The 26,028-nt window shown below is 55.6% G+C and overlaps 1 protein-coding gene across 2 annotated transcripts in view; it reads left to right on the top strand.

Moving 5' to 3' along the window:
* KIF1A (kinesin family member 1A) overlaps positions 1–26,028 on the top strand; it is a 91,894-nt gene that overhangs the window by 8,382 nt on the left and 57,484 nt on the right. For both annotated transcript variants that reach the window (XM_061189143.1, XM_061189134.1), the window contains exons 2-7: positions 13,712–13,879; positions 21,273–21,349; positions 22,454–22,633; positions 23,326–23,391; positions 23,792–23,970; positions 25,043–25,154. In XM_061189143.1, coding sequence (XP_061045126.1) covers positions 13,774–13,879; positions 21,273–21,349; positions 22,454–22,633; positions 23,326–23,391; positions 23,792–23,970; positions 25,043–25,154 — 720 coding nt within the window. In that variant the 5' untranslated portion in view covers positions 13,712–13,773. The remainder of the gene's footprint in view (positions 1–13,711; positions 13,880–21,272; positions 21,350–22,453; positions 22,634–23,325; positions 23,392–23,791; positions 23,971–25,042; positions 25,155–26,028) is intronic.

Here is a 26,028-nt window from a genome sequence, read left to right as displayed (position 1 = left end):
TTATTTTTTAAATGCCACCTTAAAAAATATTTTTAAACTCTTGTCTCTAGTGCATACTCACGTGGTTGGTTCCTAGCAACTTTGCTGACCCTTCCCACTAATTCAAATAATATGTTTCTGGATCCTCTTGATTCCTGTGTAGATAAGCAAATAGTCTGCAAATAATGACAATTTGTTTTATTCTTTTCCAACCCATATTTTGCCGATGTTATTCCTTTTCCTTGCCTTATCACTCTGGCAAGAACCTCTGCTACAGTGTTAAATACAAGTGGTGACAGCAGGCATCCGGAACTTGTTCCTGAATTTAAAGGAAATGTTCCTACTATTTCACCATTAAGTGTGGTATTTGGGTAGATTTTTACTAGATACCTATTATGAGATTAAAGAAGTTTTATCCTCCTATTGCCAAGAGTTTTATCACAAATGGATTTTGAAAATGACTGAATGCTTCTTCAGTATCTATGGAGGACCTCATTTGGCCTTTTTCTCCTTTAATCTGATATGTGGTGAATTGTATTAATAGATACCCTAATGTTAAGCCATGCGTTATATTACCATACTGGTATTCCTGAAATAAACCTACTACATTATCTTTTTTATTTTCTGCTGGACTTTATCTTGCTAGTATTTTGAACTTTTCTATGTTCATCAGTGAAATTGGTCATTTCTCAAATGTTCTTTGTCTAATTTGATGCCAAGGTCATATTAGCCTCAGTGAATGAGTTGGGGATATAATCTTTCTCCCTCTGTTTCCCTCTCTTTTTCCTGTTCTCTTAAAAAGTTTGTATAAGATTGGAAATATCTGTTTTTTTGTATGTATGGTAGAACTCATAAAAAGTATCTGAGTCTTCTACTTTTTTGGTGGTTAATATTTTAAACTATTGAATCAATTTATTTAATGATTGTAGGAAAATTCAAGTTCCTACTGACAAATTTTTCTCCTGGTTATAGGTCATCTTTTCTGGCTTCTTGGCATGTGTAGTAATTTTTTAAACTGAATTCTAGACATTTCTACATTGTGGAGCATCTGAATTATGCTTTCTTCCTGTAAAGAATGTTGGGCTTTGTTTTAGCAGGCAGTTAAATTACTGGAGGACTTATGTGATCCTTCAAGGCCTGATTTTAAGCTTTTTTAGAGTTGCTCTAGGGTAGATTTCACTTCGGGAATAGTTAAGCCCACACTCAAGTATGATTTCTTTGGAGTCTCTACTGAATGTCTGGGGGCCTGGGATGGAGGGATCAAGAGAACTGTATTCTGGCTGGTGGAAGCACAGATGCCTTCTGACTTTGCGTAGCTTTGGGAATTCTTCAGTCTTCAGTCTTCTTTGTCCAGTCCGTGGGCATGGGCTAGGAGTCTACAAAGATGCAAGGGTATCCCTATGCAGATTTCTGGAGCTCTATTACTGAGCAACTGTTTCCTTTCCAGAACTCTGACCCACAGATTCCAGCAGCTGCAACCTACCCAAACTCTGACTTCCATCTCCCCAACTCATCAAGAGTTGCTGAGCTGTTTGGGTCCCACCTCCCAGTGCCTGAGGTCTGTAAATTGCCTCTGGGAAGATTTGGAGTGATTGGAGGGAAGGGAGACTCATATGTTTCCCTTCTCTCAGTGCCTTTTGTGCCATGTCTGAAAACAGTCATTTTCATCTATTTTGTCCAGTTTGCTAGTTGTTGTTTACAGTGGGATGTTAAGTGTCGTCCTTGTAACTCCTTTATGGCTGGATGTGGAAGTGCTGTAAATTTTGCTGGTAGTATTTGCATGATCATTTACTACTAAGTTTATTTATAACTCTATAGTGATTTTTTGTTTTTTTGTGTTGGTTATTTAGCAGTTTATTTTTTTAAATTTCTAAACTTATGGGTTTTAATGATCTTTTATTGATTTTTAATTTAATTGTGTTCAAATTACATGAACATTTGATACAGAGTCTTTGAAATTTATTAGGAGTTGCTTTATGGCCTACTACAAGGTAAAATATTGAAAATGTTCCCTATGTATTAGAAAAGTGTGTGTTTCTCTAAATTTTGAGGGCAAGGGAGCACATATGTTCATTAGTTCATGATTATTATGTTGTTCAAATCTTCTACATCCTTATTAATTATATGTCTGCTTGATCTGTCACTTAGTGAGAGGTGTGTTAAAACTGCCATGGTAAATTAATGAATTATTCCATGTTGCATGACTCCTAACCTTTGTTTTATGGTTTCATCGTTTTGTCTCTCTGGGGCCATTCTGGGTAATTTTTTCTGACATATCTTCCAGTTCATTAATTCTCTGTTCAGCTCCATTTAATTTGCTGATTAACGTGTCTGCTAAGTTTTAAAATTTAAAGGATCACATTTTTAAAAATTTATTTATTTATTTATTTATTTATTTATTTATTTATGGCTGTGTTGGGTCTTCGTTTCTGTGCGAGGGCTTTCTCTAGTTGTGGCAAGTGGGGGCCACTCTTCATCGCGGTGCGCGGGCCTCTCACTATCGCGGCCTCTCTTGTTGCGGAGCACAGGCTCCAGACGTGCAGGCTCAGTAGTTGTGGCTCACGGGCCTAGTTGCTCCATGGCATGTGGGATCTTCCCAGACCAGGGCTTGAACCTGTGTCCCCTGCATTGGCAGGTGGATTCTCAACCACTGCGCCACCAGGGAAGCCCAAGGATTACATTTTTAAATCTAAAAGTTCTGCATGGTTTTTCCCTCATATTTTACTGCATTATTTCCCATTCCTGCTTATTTCTGTAAACATTTTTTTTAAAAATAAATTTATTTATTTATTTATATATATATATTTTTGGCTGTGTTGGGTCTTCGTTTCTGTGCGAGGGCTTTCTCCAGTTGCGGCGAGCGCGGGCCACTCTTCATCGCGGTGCACGGGCCTCTCACTGTCGCGGCCTCTCTTGTTGCGGAGCACAGGCTCCAGACGCGTAGGCTCAGTAGTTGTGGCTCACGGGCTTAGTTGCTCCGCAGCATGTGGGATCTTCCCGGTCCAGGGCTCGAACCCGTGTCCCCTGCATTGCCGGGCAGATTCTTAACCACTGCGCCACCAGGGAAGCCCCTGTAAACATTTTAAGTGCACTTATTTTATAATCTGTATGTGACAATTGTAACATCTGAGGTCCTCGAGGATCTAATTCTGGTTTTCTTTTCCTTTTTTTTTTCCTGATTCTCGTGGTGAATTTCATCTCTTGTGTTGGGTAGTATTTCACCATCAGCTTCTATTTGACTGATCTTCATCTCTGGGAATACTGGGACCCGAAGGGTAGGAAGCTATTTCCAAGGAGGATTTGTATCTGCCTTTGTGAGGTGCTTTGGGTGCGAACACCTGAGACATACTCTAAGCTAATTTCTCAACCTTGGGCTTCCCTGATCGTGCAGGTGAATTTTAGACCCAAACCTGCATGAGGTCAGGTCTGTGGCCTCAAACTCTCAGAAGCACGGGCTTGTTCAGCACATGGAGCTGAGGGTCATTCAGACCAGCGCCCACATCCCTCTGACGGCAGATGGCTTTCCGCAGCCTTCCACTGCACGGGGCCGTGACTCTGCAGGATCCAGCTTTCTGTGATATTTGGTTCCAGTCCCGACTGCCTGTGTTTGAGGCTATGTCTCCCATCCCCCCACTCAGCAGGTGAAACTCAATTCTCTGCGTTTCTGGCATCAGCAAACGCCTGCAGCTTCCTTCTGGGTGGGCTTGTGGGATGGGCTCCCCACTTTCATTTCAGCTCCTCCTTCCTCTTTTCCCCCCTTTTCCAGAATTCTCCTCTTTTATTCTTTTTTTTTAAAGGAACTCCTTTATTTATTTATTTATTTATTTATTTATTTTTGGCTGTGTTGGGTCTTCGTTTCTGTGTGAAGGCTTTCTCCAGTTGCGGCAAGCGGGGGCCACTCTTCATCGCGGTGCGCGGGCCTCTCACTATCGCGGCCTCTCTTGTTGCGGAGCACAGGCTCCAGATGCGCAGGCTCAGTAGTTGTGGCTCACGGGCCTAGTTGCTCCGCGGCATGTGGGATCTTCCCAGACCAGGGCTCGAACCCGTGTCCCCTGCATTGGCAGGCAGATTCTCAACCATTGCGTCACCAGGGAAGCCCTCCTCTTTTATTCTGATGCTTGTTATCTATCCCAAATTTCTAGGTGATTTCTAATGGGAGGGTATCTCATCCATCATATTGCCAGAAATGGGAGTCTCTCAATCACCTTTCTCCCCCCATCAGTTTTGAAATCAGCAAAACTGATCTTTGTGTTCATGCACACCAGTGCTTGTCAACCGAAAGTGAGCTAGCTTTCTCTCTCCCTCTTTCCCTGAACCGTTTGGTAATTATTTTAAAAATAATTCTTTTTAGGCAAAATATGAACATTATTTAGAAGAGTCGAATGTGTCTACAAATCTCATTTGGAAAATCAGCAGTTTCTGCTCTCTGTCCGCAACCTCTTTCAACTCCTTTCAGCTGTTTGTCGTTGTTACTGTTGTTATTTAGCTCCAGGTCGCTAAGTAATGTGCTATTCTGCTCGTGTTTGGCCTGTTTCAGAAGTTACGTAAATAGAATTATATAGAATTTAGTTTGGTTCATCATTTCTAATTTATCTTCTCTCCCTCCTTAAATGCCACTGAGATAACAGTAGAGGTAAACTAAGGAAAGACCCAAATGCTTCCATAAGGATAAAAAAACAGAAGACAAGGCTCAGGACCCACATTTTGGAAAATGAAAAGCAGAACCCATGTGGTAACTGACAGCAGGTCCAGGAAAGCCAAAGGCACGGAGGGAAATTGTGAAGCAGCAGGCGGACATCCTCACAAGGCTCAGGAACTGGGCCCCCAGCTGCCCTGGGCAGACGGGTCCAAAGTCTGCTAGAGAAGCAGCTAGATTCCTGAGAATTCTCCGCACCTGCTCCTTCCCCATTTCTTTCTTCCTTTCTAACCCTTCTCCCTCCTTGGTCTCGTCCATCTCCATGACTTAAAGGAGTCAGTGCTCACAGGCGACTGATGCATGTTTCCTGCCCTGACCCCTCCTCAAATGCTCACATCCAGCCTCCTCCCTGACATCTCCAGGCATCTCCTGCTGGCGCCAGGGTTAAGGGGTGAACAAGATGACAATCCTGCTCTGGCAGAGCCTCAGCTGCTGGTTCACGTGCACCGGATCCTTCTCAAGGCAAACCTTCAAGTCCCGAAGGTCCGCCTGGCAAACCCATGGCTCCCTGGGGGATGGTGGGTTCTGAACTGACCTGGGACTGCTGTGAGGGACTCCCCACCTCGACCCCCATGACTTAAAGCTACACATTTCCTCGTGAGTTCTGCACGAACTGCACTCCACAGCTTTGATATGTTGTATCGTCATTATTCAGTTCAAAATATTTTCTAATAGTCAATGAGTTTTTTTTCCTTTGACCCATAGGTTATTTAGAATTGTATTGCTTTATGTCCAAACAGTCGCGAGGTTGTAGGTTTTTTGGGGTTTTTTTTAAATTAATTAATTTATTTTTGGCTGTGTTGGGTCTTCGTTGCTGCGCGAGGGCTTTCTCTAGTTGTGGCGAGCGGGGACTACTCTTCGTTGCAGTGCGCGGGCTTCTCATTGCGGTGGCTTCTCTTGTTGCGGAGCACGGGCTCTAGGGTGCGCAGGCTTCAGTAGTTGTGGCACGCGGGCTCAGTAGTTGTGGATCGCGGGCTCTAGAGCGCAGGCTCAGTAGTTGTGGTGTACAGGCTTAATTGCTCTGTGGCATGTGGGATCTTCCCGGACCAGGGCTTGAACCCTTGTCCCCTGCATTGGCAGGCGGATTCTTAATCACTGTGCCACCAGGGAAGTCCTCAATTGTCAATCTTATTCTTGTTCCTTTAAAGGTCTTTTTTTTCCTGCCTGCTTTTAAGATTTTTCTTTTCATCTTTGGTACTCGACAGTGTTATTACGATGTGCGTTGGTGTAGTTTTCTTTGTGTTTGCAGAGCTTCTTGAATCTGGATGGATATATATACTTCAGTAGTTTTTGACAATTAATGGTCATTATCTTTTAAAGTATTGCTTCTCTCCTATTCCATTATTCTCCTTTTAGATTTCAGTTACATGCATGTTTGACCATTTCACTGTGTCCTGTATTTCTCTGACTCTCATTTTTATATTTTCCATTCTTTGTTTTCTCTGTTCTTTAACTTTCTGTTGACCTGTTCTCCAGTTCATGAACACTGTCTTCAGGTGTGTCTAATCTCTTCAGTTCTTAATTTCAGTTATTGTGTTTTCAGTTCTAACATTTCCATTTGATTCTTTTTTATAGTTTCAAATCCTCTTGCAAAATTCTCCATTTTCCATTTATTTTCTCCATCCTTTTCCCTCTTATTTTGAACAGATAAGTCATGATTATTTTTTTTAATAAATATATACGTATTTAGCATTTTTTAAAAATTTTTATTTATTTATTTATGGCTGTGTTGGGTCTTCGTTTCTGTGTGAGAGCTTTCTCTAGTTGCGGCAAGCGGGGGCCACTCTTCATCGCGGTGCGCGGGCCTCTCACTATCGCGGCCTCTCTTGTTGTGGAGCACAGGCTCCAGACGCGCGGGCTCAGTAATTGTGGCTCATGGGCTTAGTTGCTCTGCGGCATGTGGGATCTTCCCAGACCAGGGCTCGAACCCGCGTCCCCTGCATTGGCAGGCAGATTCTCAACCGCTGCGCCACCAGGGAAGCCCCAGTCATGATTATTTTAAAGTCCTTGTTTGATAAGTCCTAGATCTGGATCATATGTAGGTTTGTTTCTTTTTTTCTTTTTACCTTTCTTTCCCAATTTGTTTTGAGTCATATAGCCCTGTCTCTTTTCATGCCTTGTGAGTTTTGATTAGTCTCAGACGTTGCCTCTGAATGCATATTCGAGGCTCCAGATGGCTCAGATTTTCTCTTCCAGGCAGATGGAGTGAAGGTCATGCCTCATTCAGTCAGAGACCAAGCTGAGGCAGGGCTGGCTGCAGTTTGATAAGGTGTAGGCTACCTGTGGTTCTGCCCTGCTTTTAGATTCTGTGCCTTTCAGGGCTTTCAAATCAGACCCTGGCGTGATTGCTGTGGTCCCTCCTCCCAGTGGACCCTGAACTCTAACCTCTGACTCCTTGGCACCTGAGACCGTGGAAGACTTCTCTTTGATTTCCAGAGGCTTTCTACTTGAGTTTTAAACTTCCGCCCCTCATGCCTTCGGAGTTTGGCAGATGTCTTAAGGGGAGAACTGACCATTTGTTCGGCTTAAGTCTCTGCTTCTTTCTCCTGGGATCTTGACCTCTCAAGTTTTGTTTTTCTCGACCAAAAAGCTCTGCAGGTTCTCCATCCCTCAGCAACGGCTTTCTGCCTGGGAAAACTCTAGATTCCCAGCCTCGAGCCCATGACCAGAATGCAAAACACGCAGGGAGAAAGTGCTGGGGAAAGTCCTCCCCTGTCCCGGTAGCCCCATCTCTGGAATCTTGGCCTGCCTGTCTGCATGGCTTCTGTAGCTCTTAGACCTTCAAACAGATTTAAAAATTGTATGCAGCTCCTCTAGTTGTGCACGGAGGGGAGGGAGCAACCCTCTGCCGCCAGCCGTTCTGCCACCTGGACGCACAAGTCCTCCTTTGTTTTTCATGCTTGGTGTCAATGCAGAGTTTCTATCCAGAGCCATAAGCAGAGTCTCCTATATGTTCTTGTAACACTTTCCAAGATAAAGTTCTAGCTCTATTTTTCAACATGGGATAGCCAATTGTCCGATACCAATCTTACCCAATCCCTGCAATGCTGCTTTATCATCTGTTGGATTTGTCTGTGTGTGTGTGTGTGTGTCTGTCTGTGGCCAAGCTTCATCTTTTCCATTGATCTCTCTGTTCTTGTGTCACTACTAGACTTTGTAAATTATTGTAGCTTTAGAGTAAATATGATAGCTGGTAGGGGATGCGCCCCCTCTTTGTTCTTATTTTTCAAAACTCTCTTCCAAATACTTGCCAAATTCCACTGAAAATCCTGTTGGAATATTTTGCTTACTGGAATTGCGCTGAATAATATAGCTAAATCTGAGGAGAACTGAAAATTTTGCAATGTCAACTTGAACATCTTTCATAAATATTTTCTTCGTTTCTAATTATTACCTATTTCGGCACTTGGGAATCACTTATTCAAAGGATACGGCCTTTATTTTTAAGGCATAAGGCCTGTTGCTAAAGGCTTGCTAGAAATCTCACCCCAGTTTGCATTCTCACCAAGAATTCATGACCTTGTTCCTACTCTTCCCACTCCAGCCAGAATGTCCTAAGGCTTTTCTCAGTTTCGAAAGGGCAGAGATTTTCCCGCATAAGGAAACATGGATTCTCAGAGAGGTACGTCCTCCACTCCACGCTGGATGGTCATTCATGGATGTAAGAAGGTGAAACAGTGTTGGAGAAAACATTCATGGCGTGTAGATGAGGGCACACTCGTGACTGTGAGGGGCTGTGGGGTGGAGCTGGGCATGATTCCAGCCCCTGAATTCTGGCCCCACCCACCTGGGCTTTTGCTCGTGTCGTGAACCCGTTGGCCCTCAGTTGTTGGCTGGTCTGGCACTTCCCTCTCTCCCTGTAGCCTCTGGAAGAGCTGTGTTGCTTGAGGGGACGGTCCTGCTCTGTGCCCAGCCTGCTCTGGGGAGTTCTGGGGAGCCTAGGAGCTGGCCCTGGGACTTTACAGCATTGACCTCAGCCCTGGCCATGCCCTCCCCCATCTGTAGAGAGAGGGGCCCCAGGGTCTCTGCAGGCCCCTCCTGCTCTTGGTCCTGGGGTCCATGCACAGAGGTCCCTGCCCCATTCTAGAAGGGGGTCTTTTGGCCAGATTCTCCTGAGGGTGTCAATTACAGGCAGGGAGACTGAGGCAGAAGATTCCCTTTTCAGAAGGGGAGATGTCATGGAACCTCAGTGTGGGAGAGTCTCCCCCCAGCCTCTGCTCTACTTGGGTGCCTCTGGTGACAGGGGGCTCACCACTTAACCGGCATCCGAGTTCATTTTAGACAGCAGTAGGGGGAAGCCCCGAGAGCTCCTGGCTGAATTCTGTTTCCTGTGACCAACAGCTCTCTGCCCTGAGCCTGTCCCCCGCCCTGTTCCCAGGAGCCCCTCCTCAGCCCCGAGTCCCCGTGGGTGAGCAGCTGTGGCATTGGCCGGTGCCCTGCAGCCCCGGGGAAGGCAGCGTCACAGTTTGCAGAGGCTGCAGACATTCCCCAGAGGCCCAGGACCCCAGAGGCGAAATCACTTTGGGACCAACCTCCTCAACCCTGTCATTTTGCAGATGGGTAAACCGAGGCCCAGGGGCTGAGTCACACAGCTGAGATAAAGGCAGGACCAGGACTGGTCCCCTGACCCCAGGCTTGCACCCGAGTCTCTGTGACACGGTTTGCTCCCCTCAGGGTGACCTGGGTGTGGTCTCAGGACTCAGACCCCGGGATCCGGCGTGAGTTAGGACAGGGGGACGTTGTGTAGACTTCTGTCCCATTGGTTAGGGCTGTCTGCCCTATCCTTTTGGTTTGCTGAATAAATCATCCCTTTTCCTGATGGCTTGGAGACCATATCAAGTTGTGGCCGCCAACTAGACCCCAGGGGGAGGGTGCGCGTGGACATTCTACTGTAAACGTCCTTGACGCGTTGGTGATTTAAAGGCCCGGCTGTGCCAAGGTCATGTTTCCCTTCGCAGAGAGCCCGTCTGGTCACTGCCCCTTGTCGCAGGGGAGGGCATGCGCCCTGGGTCTCAGGCGGAGCTGGACGGCTGGGCTGGGGCTCAGGAGAGGGAGTCACAGGGCGGTTCCGGGCCCTGCTGAGCCCCTGTGGGACTGGCCCCAGGTGGTCCCTGACAGCCCTCAGCCCGGGGCTGCCTGACCCTCTTCCTTCTGTGCCACGGAGGCTGCCTGGGCCACGGCCGTTGGGTACCAGCCTTGCTTGGGAGCCGCTGCGGCCCTGCCTGGGGTGGGGGCACCGTCGGGGCTCGAGGTGCTCGGGGAGGAGTGGAAACAGCTCTGCAGAGGCCGAGCCTCGGGACACACATGACGGTGTTTTTCTGTGGACACGAGGGCTTGAGGAGCGCTCTGATTCTAGGACCCTAAAACCTTCCCTTGATAGGCAAGGCCCCGCAGTGGCCCCGCGGGGACAGGAGCCTGAACACAGGAAGGGGCCTCTCAGCAGACCCCACCCAGCTGTGTGGTTCCGGGCTGCGGGCTGCCTGCAGGGCAGGGCGGGCTCAGCCTCCTAGGTCCGCAGGTTGTAGGTCGGCCATGGCAGCTCAGGCAACATATCACCTGGTCTTCAGCGGCGGCAGCTTTGGTGGAAACAAGATTTTCTTTTCCATTTTTTTTTTTAATTTTTATTTTATATTGGAGTATAGCCGATTAACAGTGTTGTGATAGTTTCAGGTGCACAGCAAAGGGACTCAGCCATATATATACATGTATCCATTCTACCCCAGACTCCCCTCCATCCAGGCTGCCACGTAACATCGAGCAGAGTTCCCTGTGCTCTACAGTAGGTCCTTGTTGGTCATCCGGAAACAAGATTTTCCATGCCTTTTCGATTCCCATGGATTTTACCTTTCTGCCAGGTGAGGGTTGAGGCTCTGTGTGCCCCCGCGTTATGGACTGTCCCCTGTGCCTGTGACTGGGCTGGGCTGCTGCCCACAGGGACACTCAGCCCCCGTGTGTCCTTGCCTTGGAGCCACGGGTGGCACCTCGCCACGCCTCCCCTCCCCCTGGCCCTCCTGGGCCCCTCAGGCCGCTGCCCCTGGACATGCCCCTGCCCTGATCTTGACACGTGGGGGAGTGGACCACTGCCCGCTGTACTGGGTAGAGCTTACTGTCCTTGTTGGACTCTGGGGCCCGCCTGGAGCCGGCTGGGAGTGGTGGGTGCCCTGTGCTCCAGGCCCTGCCCCAAGGTGGGAGGAGGGCTGCCGCCTAGGCCTGCCCCTCTCCCCAGGGTTCCCTCTCCTGGGAGTCCAGGAGCTGCCCCACGCGTAGGGTAGGCAGGTGGATGCCCAGGGGCCACCCCTCTAAAGGGGAGGATGGGGTGTCATGTGGGCACCCCCTTGCCAGATGCAGGCCTTGCTGCCTGAGTCCCCACTTCCTTGGCCTGGATGCTCCCCTGCTCCACCCCAGGGAAACTAACCCCCTCCTGCCCTGCCCACCCTCCCGGCTCATCCGAGTCTCGTGGGCACTGCTCTGTCCATTCATCTTGGGCCCGTGGGCTTCCAGCCCAGGGAGGGACAGACCTGGCCTGGAGCCTGCCCGGGGCCTGCGTCCTCGGGGGGTGGGAGGGGGGTGCCTCCTCCGTGTGAGTGTGACCTTCAAGTGGACGTGAGGGTCAGCTTCACATTCACCCCCGGGTGGTGGCCAAGCAGGCCCAGGGAGTGGCAGCCGCGTGCAGAGGCTCACTCCGTGGTGGCCGACAGTGGCCGCGCCCTCGCCCTCCTTCCTCAGGCATTTGCCCCGAGCCTGGCCGCACCGTGGATTCCCTCTTGGCCTTTCCCTTTTGTTTGTTCTTAAAATTTTGCCAAAGTAACATATGGAGACATGGCATCCAGGTCCGTCAGGGCTGCGAGTCTCCACGGGAGAAGCAGCCCCGCCCCGGCCTCACCCTCCACAGTCCGTTTTTGGTTTTCTCTGATCCGTTTAGATCCCACTGGGACAGAGTCAGCTTTTCTGCCCCATCGCACTGCTAACGACCCCGCCACATGCAACACCTCTCCCCGTCTTCCTGCTGTGTTTCCTGTGTGTTGATTAGTGTTTTGTGTTTACACCAGCAGAACTAGTGAACATTCTTTCCTGCTGCTCTCAGAAGTGCACTCTGCTTATATTTTCTTTCTTTGAAGAACATTGTATCAGGACTAAGTGATAACATAATGCCTGGGGTCATCCCTGATATCTCATCAAACCCTCTGACGGATGCTTCTCCACGTGGGGAGACCACCTCCCGCCTCGCAGCCCGGTCTTCTCCCCGGCTGGGTCCCCTCCATTGCCCCCCAATGAGGGGCGTCACCCCCTCGAGGCAGCCCCAGGGTCCTGCTGGGACCCCTTCACCATCCTCCGGGCTGGGCCCACACCCACGTCTGCCCCACCAGCTACCTGCTGGAGCACAGGTTCTAGCCTCCTGCACAGTCTTCCTGGGTCTTCCTCTCACCCTCCCTCCCAGTTGTGGTGTGGCTGAGCTCAGAGTTCTAGGCTGAAAGTCGCCGTTCCTCAGCAATTTGAAAGTGTTTCTTCATCTGGTATCCATGAGATGCTGATGCCATTCTGAGTCTCCATCCTTTCTCTCTGGAAGCTTCTGGAATCTTCCCTTTAGCCCTGAGGTTCTGAAATTTCACAGTTTGCTGTGGTTTCTGACTTTTTATAGCAGGTGGGGTAGGTAGACCCTTTGAATTTTGAAACTCATGACTGGCTGTGCTGGGAAGTTTTCTTGAATTATTTCTTTAATAGTTTCTTTTCATTGATCCCCAAATTTTATTTCTCTCCTCACACAGAAAATTGCTTAATTGTATTTCCAACCTTTTTATTTACTTTTGAAGGTTCTGTTTTCATAGTCTTAATTTCCAAGGACTCTTTCTTATTCATTAAATGGTCCTTTTAAAAAAAGCATCCTTCACTTGCTCATGGGTGAGTAAATTTTCTTTCTGAAGATATTAATTACAAGGTATTTAAACATTATTTTTCTTCTCTTCCTGCTTTGTCTCTTTCTGTTGTGTTCCTTTTCTATTTGTTTTAGTCTCTGTATTGCTTGCTAGAGGGTATGGTCCTGCTCAGTTTCCCCAGCAGAGAACCCTGCCCTCTTCCCTGGCAGCCAGCAGGTGGGGGCCCTGCAGCAGGAGGAGGAGGCTGGGGTCCCACTACTGGGCATTTTCACTAGGCTTTTCACACCCACCTCCAGCTGGTCCTCAGAACTCCAGGCTGGACCGAGCCTCACTCTCCCAGAGGGTAGCCTCTGGCCTCCTGCCTGATGGTGGCATGGGTGGTGGGGGCAGGTCCTGGATGTTCACTAGGTGGGGATGGTGGTCTCGGGGTCTTCATTACTCTGCTGGGGCTGCCGTAACAAAGTACCACAGACTGAGGGCTTAGACAACAGAAATGTATTGTCTCACAGTGTGGAGGCTGGAAGTCCCAGGTCTGCAGGGTGGTTCCCTCCGAGTCCGTGGGGGAGAATCATTGCCTGCCTCTCTCCTGCCTTTCGGCGGTTTACCCTCAGTCCTTGGCTTGTAGACCTCTGTCTTTGTCTTCACGTGGTACTCTCCCTGTGTGCATCTCCTTTTATAAGGACACTGGTCACCCTGGGCAGGCCCACCTCACTCCAGTGGGACCTCATCTTAACCAGCTACAGTGCCAGGACCCTGTCTCCAAATAAGGTCACGTTCTGAGGTCCCGGGGTTTAGGACTCAGCAAGGGATACAATTTAACCCATGACATGGCCTGACGCTCCCTCTGCTAACTTTCCACAAACACCTCTTTTCGGTCCCACACAGCCTCTGACCTTCAGAGGCACCTGGAGTCTTTCCGGGTCCCAGAGAGCGAATTGGCTGTTTCTTGTTAGGTTCCAGCTTTCCTAGGCTCCTCTCATCCCGTTGGCTTTCTTTCCTAAAACTCGTGGCATTTCTCACCTGCAGCTGCCCTGCTCCGTTCCCCTTCCTTGCGGACTGGTTATCCAAGCAGGTGTCATTTAGCCCCTGTCATTGCCAGCCAGAAACATCTGTTCTGCCTTTTTGGATATTGTTTCTAACTCACATCTCCCTTTTTCCCAAGGTGTCTCCTGTGCCTGCTGGGGCTCCTGCCGCTACTAGGAGTGACCCACAAAGGCCGCAGAGATGGCTGGGGCCTCGGTGAAGGTGGCGGTGCGCGTCCGCCCCTTCAATTCCCGAGAAATGAGCCGCGACTCCAAGTGCATCATCCAGATGTCCGGAAGCACCACCAGTGAGTATTGCGATGGGATTGCCGTTGCTGCTGGTCCCTCGGGGCCATGGCTCCTGGGCCTCCCAGCCCTGGCTCCCTCCTTGTCCACCCCGGGTGCTGGTTTCCTGGGACTGCAGTAACAAATGACCACAAACTGGGTGGCTTAAAACAACAGAAATTTATCCTCTCACAGTTGTAGAGGCCAGAGTTCAAAACCAAGGTGTTGACAGGGCCACACTCCTCTGGAGGAAGATCCTTCCTGCCTCTTGTGGCTTCCAGTTGTGGCCGCCAGCTTGGCCTGCAGCTGCATCACCCCAATCTCTGCTCTGTCGTCACGTGGCTTCTTCCCTGCATGTCTGTGTCTTTGTGTGGCCTGATAAGGACACTGACCATTGGACATACCCTAATCCAGTATGACCTCATTTCAACAACTGATTACATCTTCAAAGAAAGACCCTGTTTCTTACATTCTGAGGTTCGGGGTAGACAGGAATTTTTGCGGGGGCCACTTTTCAACCCAGGGCACAAGGTTCCTGATTTCTTGTCTTGTTTCAGCTGCTTTTTACTTTGTCTGCTCTTTTGTTTTGTTTCTAATTGTAAGTCATCTCAAGCCTTTCTGAGAAGTAGGAGGCCTGGGGTCAACAGGATGAACAGGGAGTAGTAAGAGACAAAATGGCAATTTCGAGAAGGTCAGAAGGACAGGCATGGCCTCCAGGGCCTCTCTAGTGCACAGGCCCTGGCTGCCGGAGCAGCAGAGTGGACTTAGCCCTGAGCCTCCCCTTGCTCTTTCTGGTGCCACAGACTTTGTCCTGAGTTGGGACACGTTTGCAGAAGAGTGGACAGAGCCCAGTGTGCAGCTCAAGGAGTTCTCAGCAGCACCCCGCTGCTGAGAACAGAGCGACGCCGGCACCCGGAAGCCCCCCTCCCCAACCCCACCCACCCTTACCCACAAAGGGAGCCGGCATCCTTGCTTCTAACACTGTAGGTTAGAGGGCTTGTTTGGGGTCCCCTGCTGGTCAAGAGCCCACCTCCACGCTTGGTGACTTAGAGCAAGATTTCGCCGTCCTCTCTCCCAGCTGTGGGGTTGGCGGGGCTCAGCCAGGAGGTTTGCACTTGGAGCTGCTGCCGTCACCGCAGGCTCCGGTGGTGTGAGCCGCACCGAGCAGACCTCGGGGTGTAGGAGGAGGCTAGGCCTCGCCCGCACCTGAGTAACGCCACCCCTTCTGTTATCTACCAGGTTGGAGGGAGGGGCTGCCCCAGGGGAAGGGCGCTCAGGGCTGATGGCGGCTGCCTCCCTAGGCCTGTTGAGGGGCTGAGGCTTCGGGCGTGGCTGGGGGTCTCTGCAGGAGCCCCTGGAGCAGGTTGTGGAGGCCCCACTCAGAGCCTATGGGGGGTCTGTTCGGCATATCTGGGGGCTCATAGTGACTCTTGTGAATGGTGCTGCCTCTGCTTGGTCCCTGGAAGCAGAACTGAGATGAGGATTTGGGTGCCAAGGGCTTATGTGGGAGGTGGTCCCTGGATGCACTGCGGGGGTGCAGAAGCCGCAAAGGGCCATCGGCGAGCAGGTGGCTGCCACGGGCAGCGGGGGCTCAGCTCGCTGGGACCCTCTGAATACAGAGTGCACCTCTGGGGTGTCCGCCCCAGGAGGCTGGGGGTCTTGTTCAGCTGCTGCCCAACGCAGGCGGAGGGTCCGTCCAGGTCCTGGCTTTCTTGTATCTCCAGCCTGGCCCCCTCGATGCTGGAGAAAGTGCTCAGGAGGTGTGACTCAAGCCTTAAGGTGGGAAGCCAGGGGCTGTGACCCCGGGTGGGCACGTGACCCTGGGTGGGCAGGGGGCATCCGCACGAAGAGCTGATAGGGTTGGCCACGTCACTGTTGGGCGACCCAGGACATCAGGAATGGCTGTGAGAATCGCCGTCCATGCTGGGCCAGGCCCCAGTGGCACAGTCGCCACCTTAGACAGTAGCTGGGGGTCTCGGCTTGAGGGGCTCACAGGTGACCAAACCCTACGGGAGCCTGTAGAGTGGACAGAAAGAACAAAGGATCAGAGGCAGACCCTGTGTCTCCCCTGGAACTTGGGGGCGGCCCAGGACAGGGTGGGGCCAGTGTCACGGAAGCAAAACAGCTGGAGGTGATGGTGGGCTGCACTCAGGGGGACTTGTGCCCCGCCTGGGGCCTGAGAGACAGAGACAGACAGAGACAGACAGAGAGACAGAGAGAGACAGAGACAGAGATAGAGACAGAGAGAGAGAGAGAGAGAGACAGACAGAGATAGAGACAGAGAGAGAGACAGAGAGAGACAGAGAGAGAGACAGAGACAGAGATAGAGACAGACAGAGAGATAGAGACAGAGACAGAGACAGAGAGACAGACAGAGATAGAGACAGAGACAGAGAGAGATTGAGAGACAGAGAGAGAGACAGAGATACAGAGAGAGATGTAGAGACAGAGACAGAGACAGAGAGAGACAGACAGAGAGACAGAGACAGAGAGACAGAGATAGAGACAGAGACAGAGAGACAGAGACAGAGAGATAGAGACGGAGACAGAGAGAGAGATAGAGAGAGATATAGAGACAGAGACAGAGAGAGACAGAGACAGAGAGACAGAGAGACAGACAGAGAGAGAGAGAGATAGAGACAGAGACAGACAGAGATAGAAGCAGAGATACAGAGAGAGAGACAGACAGAGAGAGACAGAGAGAGATAGAGAGACAGAGATAGAGACAGAGACAGAGAGACAAAGAGAGAAACAGAGGTAGAGAGAGAGAGATAGAGACAGAAAGAGATAGAGAGAGAGAAAGAGAGACAGAGACAGAGAGAGAGACAGAGACAGAAAGACAGAGACTGAGAGAAAGACAGAGACAGAGGCAAAGAGAGACAGAGAGAGACAGACACAGAGAGAGAGACAGCCCTCAGCACAGGGAAGCCTGCCTGAGGAGTGGCGTCAGAGGGCAGGGTGAGCTTTATTCCTGGAGGTCCTGGGACAGGGGCTAGGGCAGGGCAGGTGGCTCCAGAGCCGACCTGAGGCAGATGCTCATAGGAGCTGGGTTTGGGCAGCAGCTCATGGCCGTTTTGTCCGGGTAGGAGCTGATCTGGCCAGCCCGGCCAGCGGGGGTGGTGACATACTCCTTGAATCTCAAAACGAGGGGCACAGCAGGAGACCCCAGTTCTCTGAACGTGCCACCCGGAATCTCCACTGGGACACAGAAATTAGAAACACTTAAAAGTCAATTTAAATCCTTATCCTGTAATCATGGCCTGGATAACAACACTCTTCATCTGAAACACAGCGAATCTAGCAATTCTGTGAGCCAACCAAATTGTACGTGATGTGTGCTTCTGTCCCTACAGCGGGGACCCTATTTCCAAATAAGGTCACAGTGTGAGGTTGCGGGGGACACTGTTCAACCCAGGACAGCGCCTGGAGGGGAGGGGAGGGGAGGGGAGGGGAGGGGAGGGACCCGCCCAAAGCCACAGGGTGACGCCTTCAGGGCCGGGCCGCCAGCCTTCCTCCTGGACCCTGGCAAGCTGGCCCGGTGTGTGCTTTCAGGGAATGGACCACCGTTCTGGAAGGTCTACCGGGACCCTCCTGACCAGCAGCCCCCGTGCAGTCTCAACACCTAACCCATCCGAGAAGTCGGCCCCATTTGCCATCACTATTCTAGAATGTTCTGGGCTCCAAATACAGTGAGACTGGGCCTGGGAGTCCACAGAAGGGAGCTTGGTTTTGCCAGGAGGTGGTGACGCGATGCAGGCCTTTCTATTAGAGGAATGGCTCCACACACGTGGTGTCAAAGGAGGGGCCCTGGGGGCCAGCGGAGTCCTGGTCAGCAGCCTCGGCCGAGGGTGCTGGGGGCCTGCCGTCACTGGCTGGCCCCAGGCCAAGATGCCCCTGGCGCTCCCTGCCTCGAGCTGCCTCTCCCCGGGGGTCACCCGTGAGAGTTGCAACGGACTCTCCACTTGCAGGGTTAGGGTTAGGGTTAGGGGTGCCTGAGCCGCTCAGGGCTGAGGACGCTCCCATGGCCCAGGTGGGGAAACGAGGCTTGGTGGGGTCAGGTCAGCACTCGTCACCACACGGGAGGAGAAGGTGGGGGTCCCTCCACGTCCACGTCTCGCACATCACTGAGCTCCAGCCCGCGCCAGGCTCCACTCCTGGCATCGGGCCCCAGGGAGCAGGACAGAGGCTCTCACTGCCCTGGGGGTGATGTTCCAGTGGGGACACGGAGATGGAAATAGATGGGCCGGTGACAAGGGCCACCGATCGCAGTCAGGCAGGCAGTGACGGGCGTGGGGGGCCCTGCCGGGGGCGTGGAGCGTGGGAGCCAAGTCAGTTCAGTGGGAGGAGCCGTGCCATCGTCCGAGAGCCCCCACTGACGGTTCATGAGGACTGGCGCGTGCCCCATGCTGGGAGAACGTCCCCGAAACTCCTGACACTGATGTCTCGGTCTCCGTTTTAGCGAGGCCCCTCGCTCGCTCGCTCGCTCTCACACACACACACACACACACACCCCCCTGTTCGCCGGTTTCCGTGGTGTCAGTGCTCTCCCCACGGACAGTTGCAAGCTACCCAGGGTTTAACCACAGAGCCGTGGAATTCCTCAGAGTTGGGCCATGGCTCCCGGAAGGAGCGGGCGCGGCACACGGCTGTGGGGCTTCAGACCCTGAGAACACGGCTTCCCTTGCTTAGCGCCTTCCCTGCTGCGCCTGCCCCCCATGCAAGCTGGCCCCTCACAGCTGTCGCCTTTGTCCCTCTGTGCTCCTGCAGCAGGGGCGGAGGGCACGGAGCCCCCCACTCAACAGCCCGCGGTCCCGCCCCCCTCCTCAAACCCATGGGAGGAAGCGACCCGAGAGCTGCACGGGAAGCCCCTCCCCACCCAGTCGCCTCAGTGCTGACAGGGGGCTGCCCGTCCAGCCCTAGTCCAGGCAGGCCGCCCTGGTGAGGGCTCAGAGGCGTCGGTGGAGAGCAGGCCTGGGGTGGACCCTGGGGAGGGCCGTCCCCTCTGGAGCGCAGAACCCCATCTGTGATGACGGAGACACCACAGGACCCCCGCAGGACACCTGGGGGTCAGGACCAGGGCGGGAGTCAGAGCCGCACCAGGGGACCCCACCCGAGGGGGAGGGGACAGGTGACAGCAGTTCCCGTGGGCCAGAGCAGCTCTGCCCGGTGCTCCCCACGGCGGGCTCTCCTCGTGGCCCACTCCGCATTCACTGACCCTCGCAGCCGGCTGTCCCCTGCCCACCCAGCGTTCCTTGAGCACATCCGTGCCCCGTCCCTGGTGGGGGGGTCCTCAGGGAGCTCCCGGTCCACACAGGGTATACAGCAGACGCCCCGGCACCGGGACCCGGTCAGAGCAAGGTCAGCGGCGGGGGCAGGTGTCACAGCCCGCAAGCGGGAGCGGCTGGGTGGGGTGGGGGGAGGAGGTGGACGGAGGTGGGGCACTGGTGGGTGCCGTCGGGGGCCCTGCCCAGGCTGCGTGCGCTCAGGAGACGCCGTGATTGTCGTTTACATGGCGCTGGCATTACCGCGCTCGGGTTCTGGTGGCCGCATCCCCAGGCCCAGCAGGAGTTGAAACCGGGATGGCAAGGTCTCCTCTCAGCCTCACTCCTGGAGCCAGCATGGACGTGACCCCTCTCGGCTCCAAAGAAAGGGCTGTGATGGTCAGTCACCTGCTCTCTCCTGCTGGCCTCCCGAGGGTGCCGGGTCATCTCCCAGAACCCCTCAAGCCTGGGGTCTGGGACCCAGAGCCAGTCAACTCCTGCCCGCCAAGCCGTGGCCCAGGGCAGCTGCCGAGTGGGGCGAGGCCGGTGGGAGTCCCAGCGTCCCAGGGCTCCGGAGCAGAGCACCGTGGACGGGACGGCTTGGATGGCAGTTCCCGAGGCTGTTACGTCCCCGATCAGGGTGTCACTGGGTTGGTGCCTTCTGAGGTCCAGAGGGAGAATCCATTCCCTGCCTCTCTCCAGCCTCTAGTGGTTTTCTGGCAATGCCTGGCATCCCCTGGCTTGTAGAAGCACCATCCCAGTCTCCCCCTCCCCCTTCACATGGCCTTCACCCTACGTGTGTGTCTGTGTCAAATTTCCCCTTTTATGAGACACCAGTCATGTTGGATTAGGGCCCACCTGACTCCAGGATAACCTCATCCTTACCAGTTAACATCTGCAAGTATGTAAATAACGTCACATTCTGAGGTTCTGGGGGTTAGGACTCAAAATGTGAATTTTGAGGGGATATAATTCAACCTGCAACAGGGCCAGAGCTTGTTCTCTTGGTGTGAGTTACAGGTCACCCTGGACACGCGCTGGTGGGGAAGGGTGGGGGGGTCCTGGAGTCCAGAGAGGCGAGGTCCCCAGCCCACTGCAGCTGAGGAAAGCCAATCCAAGGGGTGGGCAGACAAGTCCTTCATCTCCAAGTAGGTGGGGGGAATGTGGTCCTCAGATGGGATGAGGTGGGGCGGTGGCCTGGAGCCCTCTCCCACCAGGACGGCCCAAGTTCCTGGTGGAGGTGAAAACCCCCGGCCAGGTGGGCCCTCGGGGGTCCTCGGGGTCCTCTATCAACACAGACATCCGGGGTTCAGAAAGTGTCCCAGAGGGCAGCCTGGCGGGCGCGGGGGCCGCAGCCCCTTCTGCCCAGCCACCGAATACCCGCCGCCTGCTGAGCCCGGGCCTCGGGGAGCCGAGACCTGTCCAGGGCCTGGGAAACATGAGGTGCTTCAGCCCTGCCTGGGGGGCTCCCGGGGCACTCGGCAGGCCCGGCGAGGTGTGCCGGCGGCATTGCTCCTCCTTCGATGAACTGACGTTTCGTGAGCATCGCCTCCCGCCAGCCCAGGTGCAGCTGCTGGAGGAGGGGGACAGGGTGTGGGAGGACCTGAGCAGAGGACAGTCCCACAGCCCCCTGAGAGCAACCTGGATGGGACCTGCAGGTGCCCCGGCAGGAGGAGGAATATGTGTGGTGTCCCTGCGGGGGGACAGCCAGCACGCCCCAGACACGGATGAGCACGTGGGCGTGATGGGGCCCCAAAGCAGCAGGGACGCGGCTGTGACTGTGCTGGGCCTCCTAGCGCTTGCATGCAGAGCAGACAAGACAGACCTGGGCTGGGGGGGCGAGCAGGGTGTGGACCCGAGAGGTGGGATGGACCAGGGGCTCGAGGTCTGACCCAGTGCCTGCACCACGGGACCGCTCTGGGCTGCCTTGGCGGGGGGCGGGGGGAGGTCAGACAGAGGAGCGGGCAGAGATGGCTCGTCTGCCTGGAAACAGGGCCCTTGTCCCTGCCCATTGGCAGGGGGGCTGGCTTTGTTGGGGCCAAGGCCTCTGAGGACCCCACCTCCCTGCCCTGGGGTCCCTCTCGGGCGGGCACATCCAGGGTCAGCCTGTCCCTGCAGCACAGCTCTGAGTACCATGCCTGTCCCCTCCCTGCAGCCATCGTTAACCCCAAACAGCCCAAGGAGATGCCCAAGAGCTTCAGCTTCGACTATTCCTACTGGTCACACACCTCGGTAAGCCCAGGGCTGGGGGTCCAGATGGGTGGGCTGCTGCCGTGTGGATGCCAGCTCAGCCCTGCTCGCTGTGCGACCCTCAGCTAATCCCTTGACCTCTCTGAGTCAATGGGGCGAGGGACCACCCTGCTCCTCTGCAGGGCCGATTGGGAGGTGGGGGCACAGGTGTGAGGCCTGTGGGGAGGGGCCTGCTTTCCTAAGTCACCTTGTGTGTGGAAGGTCACCTTGAGCCGTGACACACACCGTGCCCTGCTGCGGCAGGGACCAAGGGGCCATCAGCCCACTGTGGGCAGTTTCCCAGGGTCCTAGCCGTACAACCATTTGCCTGCCAGCATCTCCTGTTCCCCAGACACCCCAAGCTCGGTGACCGAAGCTGAAGCTGCCCACCTGCCGCCAACCCCTGCACGCCCTCCACCTCCCCCAGGAGCCTGGGAGACCCCCGGACTTTGTGCCTCCACATCTCCCATCTGGTCTACACCAGTCCTCCCATCCCCCAGCCTCCTAAATCCTAGAAGGTGTCCAGGCCCCCTTCCCCACGGCCAGGGCCAGGGCCCACCTTGGGTCACACCTCTGAGTGCCTGGTCCCGGGACGGCCCCAGGGCTCCCCATTTCACCTTCTCCATCCAGCTCCTCCTCTCACGTCGTCAGGGTAACCCTGGGCCTGCCTAAAGTGACCACTGTCTTCAGGACAGCGTCCAGGGGTGATAGCCCGGACCATGGACTCCTTGGGCCCCTGCCCTGCTGCCTCTCCAGCCCCACCTCGTCACTCCCACGGCTGCTACACTGAGCACCATGTCATGTACTCCCACCTCTGACCCTTTGCACATGCTGTTCCCACTACTAAAATGCCCTTCCACTCTGTCTGGCCCTAGACTGGCTGGCTCCTCCCACCCTTCCTTCTGGAAGCTGCCGCCCAGGCAGGATTATTTCCCCTCTCCGGGTCTCCTGTGAGTGGATGGGCCGGGCAGGCGTCCCTCCCCACTGTGCTGGCCCTGGCGCCCGGAGGCCCTGGGTGCGATGCAGGCTCTCAGTGAACATCATGGGCCGAGACCCCGGCACGGCAGGCCCAGCCTCCTGCAGCTGCTCCCCCTCCTTGTCCTGCAGCCGGAAGACATGAACTACGCCTCACAGAAGCAGGTGTACCGCGACATTGGCGAGGAGATGCTACAGCATGCCTTCGAGGGCTACAACGTCTGCATCTTTGCCTACGGGCAGACCGGGGCCGGCAAGTCCTACACCATGATGGGCAAGCAGGAGAAGGACCAGCAGGGCATCATCCCGCAGGCATGCGGGGCGGGGACAGGGGTGGGGGACCTGGTGAGGGCAGGACAGGCGGGGGAGCACAAGCTGAGACCCGGGAGAGCAGAGGGCCAGGAGGGAAGGTAAAGCATGAAGGGGGGCGGGAGGTCAGGGCAGGAGGGGCAGCGTGGGGCAGACGGGCTGTGAAGAGGCTGGAGACCCAGATCCGCGGATGGGGAGCTGCGGAGGGCCCCAGGCCTGGGCAATGCCCACCATGGCCACACCCATAAGACAGGGAGACTGGGACAGCCGCTGGTAGGGGCAGACCTTCCCTGGGAGGGCTGTGAGGGCTGGTGGTCCCGGCAGGGAGAGGCCCGGGACAAGGGGACGCCCACTGGGTGGGTCTCTGAACCTGAGCTGGTCAGTACTTGACCTGGTCAGGGCAGAGGAGAATGCTGGGTGGTCTGTAGCATGGTAGACCCTCCACCTCATGCAGGCAAGGATGGTGTGAGGAGCAGGAGGGGATCAGACATCAGCTGGGGGGACCCCCGAGTTAGCAGAAGACAGTGGCTCCTTGGCTACAGGCCGTCTCAGTGCCTTTAAGGTGGAGTGGGAGGGTGCGGGAGGGGCCCGGGAGAGCAGAGTCCAGCCTGGGTTGCAGGAGCCACAGCGCCTCGAGGGGTGAGGCTCTGGGGACAGCCCAGCCTCACGTCTGGTGGTGTGCTCTGTCCCTGCAGCTCTGTGAGGACCTCTTCTCCCGAATCAACGACACCACCAATGACAACATGTCCTACTCCGTGGAGGTAGGGCTCTCCGTCATCTGTCCCTTGGAACGTGGCTTTACTGATTTAAAGCCAGTCCCCGCCGCTGGTCTGTGCCCTTAGCTTGTCATTCACGCGTGCATGTTGCAAACATGCCAGCCCACGCCAGGCACAGGAGCGAGGGGCAGTGTCCGCTCTGCGGTGTCTATCGAGCAACTGCTCCGAGCTGCGTGGCCCGGGCTGAGCCATGGCCAGGGTGGCCCCGGTGTGACAGCGTTGGGTGAGCCCCCGGCATGGCTGTGTGTGGGGAGGGCCAGGCAGGGGGTGGGCTGACACCCTCACTGACATGTCCGTGCGGGGGGCCTGGCCGCACCGGGTGGCTTGGATCGCACTGTGTGCTCCCCCCACCTCAGAGGTCCCCGATGTCATCTCTGCCCCGCAGGTCAGCTACATGGAGATTTACTGCGAGCGTGTCCGTGACCTCCTGAACCCCAAAAACAAGGGCAACCTGCGCGTGAGGGAGCACCCGCTGCTGGGGCCCTACGTGGAGGACCTGTCCAAGCTGGCTGTCACCTCCTACAATGACATCCAGGACCTCATGGACTCAGGGAACAAGGCCCGGTGTGTGCGGGATGACGCGCCCACCCTCCCTGCCCTCCCCCTACCACCCGCGCAACTCCGAGTCTCTCCGAGGGCCACCTGTCCTTGGGGCACCTGTTGGTATCCCCATGGGGTCTGTCCAGCGGCCCCCATGGAGGTGTGGGCCTTGTGGGCCTGAGGACATCCAGGGCACATGCCAGCCCATGGGGGCCTCCAGCTCCCCTGGGAAGGGGACACTGTCGCCTACACAGGGTTTGCTCCTCCTGCGGGGTCAGGCTGTGCGCCCTGGGGGGCGGTGGCTGCCCTGGGTGGGGCCAGGCTGTGAGGACCAGCCCTGCCTGTTTGGAGGGCAGATGGCCCTCTGGATGGAGGCGTGTGGGGAGGGTCGGCCACAAGGTGCTGCCGGCCACAAGCTATTGGTCTCTGTGACCACGCTGCCCCAGGCCTCCCAGCCTAGGAGGGTCTGCTCCGGTTGTCATGGCAACAGTCCCCCGCCTTCTGCCACGCAGGGACTCCCGGGAGGGTGAGGATCCCTGGCCAGTGGCCTGCCCTGCACTCAGTAGGGGTCCCCGGGGGCTCTTCCACCTCTGTGGAGGCAGCTGTCGGGCAGCGAGCCCAGCCTGGGGGCCTCCCTGGGGGCTCTGCACGGCGGCGACATCGGGACCAACCACTGGCCTCCGCTCGGCAGCCTCGGGCCTTCTCCCCCAAGGCCGTGCTGGCCCTCCCCAGATCGGCGGTGTGGATGGACAGTAGAGCCCCCTTTCCCTTCTGGGGGCCTTTCCACATCACAGCCTGCAGGCCACCGCCCAGGGGGCTCTGCTCAGCCCCTGGAAGCAGGGCATCCCCAGTCACGGGGCCCCGAGTGCCAGGCTCGAGTTGGGGGCCGAAGGAGCCACAACGGACACAGTGGGCAGGCAGTGTGGGCCCCGCCCGAGCTCTACAGGAGGCACGGTCACCACCAGGCCAGGCAGAGCGGCCCCGGGAGCCCGGGGAGCTGACGTCTAGTGACCTGGTCGAGCGGGCCGGCAGCACCAGCGGCCCTCACGCCCGACCACGGGACACTGGGTGACCGCGTGTGGCTTCTGTTCCCCAGGACCGTGGCGGCCACGAACATGAACGAGACCAGCAGCCGCTCCCACGCCGTCTTCAACATCATCTTCACGCAGAAGCGCCACGATGCAGAGACCAACATCACCACAGAGAAAGTGAGTTCAGCCTTGGCGGGCGGGGCCCCGGGCCGGGGACTGGGTCGGGCCGGTCAGGCGGGCGAGGAGGCCAAGCCGGATGCCGGCCCGTGAGGCATGGGCACGGACCATTCCTTGCCCAGCTTGGGCCTCGGTGAGGGGCCGGCCAGGCCTGCGAGGCCACCTCCTCTCGCTGTTTGGTGCCACGTGGGTGTGGAAGGGACTGAGTGGAGGGGCCGTGGACCCTGGAACAGCCTCCTGCCAGGCAGTTATGGTGGAGACTGTAGGGCCGAGGAGGGACGTCTCCAGGGCAGCCCCACTGGCCGGAGACGCCTCGGGGGCCCTTGGAGGGCGGTGTCGAAGGCCGCAGGTTGTGAGTGCCCGTCACAAGCTGACCGTGGGCCCTGGTGCAGGCTGGGGGTGCCCCTCACCCCGTGGGCGCCGGCATCTGTGAGCACAAAGGAGAGGTTGTGCTGAGCGGCCCCGCCCACTGCCCCCGCCCCAGATGCCTTTCCCATGAGCCTTGGCCTTGTCAGTGGACCCAGGCAGGGGCCTCGTCTCCTGGGGCCTTTATCCAGACACGCTGACTGTGGGCGCTGGAGGGGCAGTAGGGCGGGCGCCCTCCGTGGCTCTGACCCTAGGCATCTCGATTTCTCTGACTGGGCACCCCCCATCGCCGCCCTGCCAGCCAGGCCCTGCTCCCGGGGGCAGCACCCTGGGGTCCGCAGAGTGGCTGGGGGGAGTTCGGGGTGGTCAGTCCCTGATGATGCCGGGCCACCCCGGCCTGGCGCCGTCCTCCCGGGGTCCTGGGGGGGGCGGGGGTGATGGAGCTGGACCTGGCTGCGGGCTGCCTGCTGCTCCCACCCCTTGGGCTCAGGGCAGCTGGCGGTCCCAC

This window comes from Eubalaena glacialis, chromosome 1 (assembly GCF_028564815.1).
Source record: "Eubalaena glacialis isolate mEubGla1 chromosome 1, mEubGla1.1.hap2.+ XY, whole genome shotgun sequence".
NCBI classification, from domain to species: domain Eukaryota; kingdom Metazoa; phylum Chordata; class Mammalia; order Artiodactyla; family Balaenidae; genus Eubalaena; species Eubalaena glacialis.
Note: the sequence above shows the minus strand (reverse complement) of the source record. Positions and strands in the feature narration are given on the sequence as shown.